The 5810-nt window shown below is 40.1% G+C and overlaps 1 protein-coding gene across 1 annotated transcript; it reads left to right on the forward strand.

The window, feature by feature from the left end:
• Positions 1-3828: 3828 nt before the first annotated feature.
• Positions 3829-4770, forward strand: LOC118934604 (olfactory receptor 8G1-like). The gene has a single exon (XM_036930225.2). It carries the CDS (start codon positions 3835-3837, stop codon positions 4768-4770), a length of 936 nt encoding a protein of 311 aa, XP_036786120.2. The 5' UTR covers positions 3829-3834.
• The last annotated feature ends 1040 nt before the right edge of the window (positions 4771-5810 follow it).

A 5810-nucleotide genomic window follows, 5' to 3' on the forward strand; every position in this document is an offset into this window, starting at 1 on the left:
CTATGCATTCCTGTTCTCTGGTTTCTAGTCCATCAATGGCCTCTTGCATCTTATCCATTCTGCTCATAAATCCTTCCAGACTTTGATTCACTTCTGTAATCTCCTTCCTGGCATCTGTAATCTCCCTCCCGACTTCATCGCTTAGCTCTTGTATATTTCTCTGCATCTCCGTCAGCATGTTTATGATTTTTATTTTGAATTCTTTTTCAGGAAGCCTGGTTAGGTCTGTCTCCTTCTCAGGTGTTGACTCTATGATCTTTGTCTGCCTAAAATTTTGCCTTTTCTTGCCGATAGAGATAGTTTGTAGAGCTGGGACGAGTGATGGCTGGAAGAACTTCCCTTCTTGTTGGTTTGTGGCCCTCCTCTCCTGGGAGAACAGTGACCTCTAGTGGCTTGTGCTGGGCAGCTGTGCACAGAAAGGGCTTCTGATTCCTGCCAGGCTGCTATTTATCTCTGCTGTTGCTGTGGGCGTGGCTTGCCTTAGGCTACTGCTCTGATATGGTGGAGCCGCGTTGGAGGGGGAATGACTGGGAGGCTATTTATCTCCATGAGGGGCCTCTGTGCTCCCTGTTGCCCAGGGGGTTAGAGTGCCCAGAGTTCCCCCGATTCCCTGCTCCTGGACTAAGTGTCCCAGGACACTTCCATCTGGCTTTGGGGTCCCTGTCCCTTTAAGACTTCCAAAAAGCACTCGCAAAAAAAAAAAAGCCACTCACTTTTCTTTGTCCCCAGGGCACTGGCCTCAGGGACCTGCTCACAGGTCTTGCTGTCCTGTTTCCCTAGTATCCAGGACCCCATGCATGCACTGTGTCTGCACTCTGGCCCGGATGGCTGGGGCTGAGTGTTCAGCAGTCCTGGGCTCCCTCTCTCTCCCGCTCTGCCTCCTCACCTCCTGCCAGGAGCTGGGGTGAGGGGCGCTCAGGTCCCGCCGGGCTAGAGCTTGTATCTTACCCCATTCGTGAGGCGCTGGGTTCTCGCAGGTATAGATGTGGTCTGGATGTTGTCCTGTGTCCTCTGGTCTCTCTTCTAGGAAGAGTTGTCTTTGTTACATTTTCATAAATGTATGTGGTTTTGGGAGGAGATTTCTGCTGCTCAACTCACACCACCATCTTGGCTCCACCTGAAGCATATTTTTTAAACAGCTTTAACTACATACTGTCTATCATTTTCTAATAGGTTATTATATTTTATTATTACTATTGTATGTTGCTTCTTATATTTTAGGTCTAAATCTGTAAGATAAGATAAATTTTACTTTCTTAAATGTGAGCACTAATGAAAACATCTGGAAAGGTATTGTAGCTTGCATGATGAATCAGCATATCAATAATTCTGAAAAGGTTTTTTGTGCCCTTAAAAAGAATCTGTCATTTAGTGGAGGCATGCTTTATTTTATCTGTGTAAAATGTTATACACATTTTCAAAGTGATCATAATGAATACATAATAATACTTATATTCAAATTTATGAATCTCTTTCAGATCTTTTTTATCCTTAATGACTCTTTATTAGTGTCTATTTTTAAGTTTATATTATGAATTCATTTTATGTTTAACTATATTAGTATTTTATCAATATTATGCCAAGACATATTTTTATCAACATCACATCCAGAATGAATATACCAATATACCCATTCTAAGAATAAAGTACACCTACAGAGTTTTGCCAAATGCATACACTCTGCACCAGTAAAACCAATTACATGACATAATAGTGTCATCCTAAAAGCTTCTCTTAGCTCCTTTCCCAGTCATTCCCCCAGGTCCCACTGCTGCCAGCCTCCAACTACATTTCCATCACTATAGATCAGTTCTGCATCTCTGAAATATCATATAAAGGGGGCTGTACTTTGTGTATCTTTTGTCTGGCTCCTTTTTACTCAACACAATGCTTTCAAGATTAACACCATGTTGTTGGATGTATCTGTCATGTATTACTTTTTTATTGTTGAGTGGTTTCCACTCGATGTCTCTATTATGATTTCTTTGTTGACTCATTGCTTGAATATTCGGGTGTTGACAGCTTTTGGTTATTAATAACAGAGCTTCCATGCGCACTTCTGTACAAGGCATTGTGTAGCGATGTGTTTGCATATCTCTTGGGTAAATACTTGGAGCATAAAGTTAGGTTGCATTCTAAGTGCAAGCTTGACTTTCTAAGAAATTCTGAAAGTTTTCCAAGTGGTTGGACAACTTGATCCCCTTCCTCACCAGCTATGCATGAGAACTCTAGTTGCTCCATATCCTCTCAAAACTTTGGTATGGTAAGTTTTTGCTTCTTTTCCTTTTTTTCCACCCCTCCTTTGGCTATTTCAGTGTAGGTGTATAGTAGTTTGTCATTATGGTTTCATCGTAGTTTTCATTTCCCTGTTGAATAAAGACTCTGGTGTCTTTCAGTTACCTGTTAACTATTCCTTTCTCATCTTCTGTGACATATCTATTCAAATATATCTATTCAATAGTTTCCCTTTTTAAAAATTTGATAGATTGTATTCTTATTATGTCTTGCCATTGTTAGTTACATATTTTGAAAAAAATCTGTAGTAAGTGGTGCTTGTAATTTTCTACTGGTGTATATTTTTAAGTTTTATTTTGGATGAAGCACAGTTTATTATTTTGGTGTGGTTAGTCTGTATGTGTGTCCTGCCTGAGAAATCTTAGATTACCCCAATATGTTGAGGATTTTCTTGAGTGTTTTCTTTAGAAGTTTACAGATTTAGCATTTACACTTGGATTTAAGTTTTATTTCATGTTGATTTTCATTTGCTGTGAGGTAGAACATATTAGATTTCTGTTCCTTCTCTTTTATTTTTATTCAGGAGGATTTCATTCAGAATTTTATTTTGTGGTTTCCAATGATAAAATAATCTGTTTACTGTTAAGGAGGGCAAGGAACTGTGTTTATGATTCTATATCCCATAATTTTATGACTGTTTTCCATAGCCTCATACTTAACGAAAGAAAAAAGAGATGAAAGAAAGGGTTAAACATTTTAACTGCTGCTTCTGTATTATGAAGTGTATAATTATCCCTTGTTTTCCAAGTGATAGCATGTTGTAAAACAAAGACAGCAGTGGTCATTTTCAGAGTGCTAATCATCTGCTGATTACTTAATGAGGTGATTTCACTTGTCCAGGTTTGTCAGCATGTGAACACAAGCATTTGGACTTTAAGGCCGACTGCCGTGACCCGTACTCACCGCCCTTCCCTGAAGTGAACGCAGAAGTATTTGGCCAAAGGGCCACAAACTGACAGTGGGCCGATCCCCAGAACAGCTGCCCAGTGAATGTTGTTTTTGTGATTTAATTTTCACAATCATATTAAAAATCTGATCATTTCACCAAGTAACCCAAATTTTCTGATTTCGTTAAAAAAATTCCAGTGACCTAGCAATCATGTGCCTCTTTTCACTCCTAGCAGAGATTAGCTGCTGGGTGACAAAGATGGCGCTTCAGTAGGATTTGTTCCTCCAGGTGGCCTTTCAGCCAGCTTCATACATTGTAAATGTTTCCTCTGAATTGTAGGTCTGCAAACCTCACTTTAGAAAAAATTGGCATAGAGATAATTGAAGTGTTGATAAGACTCATGATCACCATTATGTCTGAAATATTTTAAGTGCAGTAATTTTATGTATTTGATATTATGGCATAATATAGTAAATAAGGATCAGAACTACATAGCTGAATTTATCCAGAATAAAATTATTATACAAAACCAAGGAAATATCTAAGCCGTTCATTTCCTGTAAGGGGTATTTTTTACAATATGGAATTAGAAGGAAATGTCTCCCAAACTGTGCCTCACTCTCTCCCCTTCAGGAGCCACCCAGAGGAAGATGGCAGCGGGAAATCACTCCGCGGTGACCGAGTTCATCCTCGCTGGGCTAACGCAGCAGCCAGAGTTCCAGCTGCCCCTCTTCCTCCTCTTCCTAGGAATCTACGTGGTCACGGTGGTGGGCAACCTGGGCATGATCACACTGATTGGGCTCAGTTCTCACCTGCACACCCCCATGTACTACCTCCTCAGCAGCTTGTCCTTCATTGACCTCTGCCATTCCACTGTCATTACCCCCAAAATGCTGGTGGACTTTGTAGCAGAGAAGAACACCATCTCCTACCCTGAATGCATGGCTCAGCTCTATTTCTTCCTTGTATTTGCTATCTCAGAGTGTCACATGTTGGCCGCAATGGCGTATGACCGCTATGTTGCCATTTGTCGCCCATTGCTTTATAACGTCATCATGTCCCATCAGGCCTGTTTCTCATTGATTTGGGGAGTGTATGCTATAGGCATTGTTTGTGCATTTGCTCACACAGGCTGCCTGTTTAGGGTTCATTTCTGCAAATTTGAAGTGATCAACAATTATTTCTGTGATCTTCTTTCTCTTTTAGAACTTTCCTGCTCTAGTACCTATGTCAATGAGTTACTGATTCTTGTCTTTAGTGCAATTAATATCCTTGCCCCCAGCCTGACCATCCTTAGCTCCTATAGCTTCATCATTGCCAGTATCCTCCGCATTCGGTCCAAGGAGGGCAGGTCCAAAGCCTTCAGCACCTGCAGCTCCCACATCTTAGCTGTTGCTATTTTTTACGGCTCTGCAGCCTTCATGTACCTACAGCCATCATCAGCCAGCTCCACGGACCAAGGGAAAGTGTCCTCTGTGTTTTATACCATCATTGTGCCCATGCTGAACCCCCTGATCTATAGCCTGCGGAATAAAGATGTCAGTGTTGCCCTGAAGAAAATGCTAGAGAGAAGAATATTATTGTGATCCAAAATATAATGTGAGGATGATATATTAAGTGATCATCTGTTAAGCTGCATGAATTGATATGTTTCATTTAGTCCATCTGTCAAAATTTTTCCTTATTTGATGGTATTCTATTGACCCTATTTTTTATTTCCATGGTATATTTGGTTATACTTTTTCTGGATTTTTCTCTCCTAAGTGTTTTTGAGATGCAGATTAGAAGAAATCCTAAGGATAACCTCGATATACTGACCCACTAATTCCATCACCATCACCTCTTCCCCTTTTCTTCCATACAATTAAAAACCCAATCATCAGCCATAATGGAAATACTACCTTCCTGCAGCGATTACCTGCCTCCTTTCTTCAATCACTCAAGAAACAACATAAATCATAGGAATATGATGGCTGTGGTCTCTAGCTTTTTGCAAACTGTAGCTTGGAACATATTTTTTTCTGTCCTATTCCTCCATATACCTTACTTGTCTGGCTTGTTTCTTCCATCTTTTACTACAGAATGCTTACAGAACTTAAAATCTAAGTTAAGGACTCATTCATGTGCTGCGATGGTGCTCAGTCCTATCTACCCCCAGATTTGCCATTTATGCTTCTAGTTTGTGCACACCTGCTTGTTGTCCAGATGTATAATGGACCGTAATCTCCTGGAAGCTAGCTCCCTATACGTATATTTCACTGCCATTATCTCCAGAATGTAGTATAGTTCCTGCCACCTACTAGGTCCTTGATAACTTTCTTGTTATTCAGTTCCTCTTGCAAAATATTAATGGAAAAACCACATGTATTTCATTCTGTCTTCTTCCATTGATCTCTCCAATTAGGTACATGTTTTTCTGTTACTTGTTTTTTCTTTGTATTTTGGGTTTATATCAATTACGTTTATGTTTGGAGGGTTCTTCCAAGATCTGCAAGATAATTGATGATTAGTGCCTTATTTCTGCACAAAAATTTAGAAGTATTCAACCTGAGCTCCTTGTGTGTCAAACCCCAGTACAGGTGTGATAAGTTGTGAGTCCCTGATTTCTTAAGCCATTAAATCCAAG

Source organism: Manis pentadactyla, chromosome 13 (genome assembly GCF_030020395.1).
Source record: "Manis pentadactyla isolate mManPen7 chromosome 13, mManPen7.hap1, whole genome shotgun sequence".
NCBI lineage: Eukaryota > Metazoa > Chordata > Mammalia > Pholidota > Manidae > Manis > Manis pentadactyla.

Excerpts from the sequence above, each read along its gene's own strand:
- LOC118934604 (XM_036930225.2), top strand. The coding sequence starts at position 3,835 with ATGGCAGCGGGAAATCACTCCGCGGTGACCGAGTTCATCCTCGCTGGG.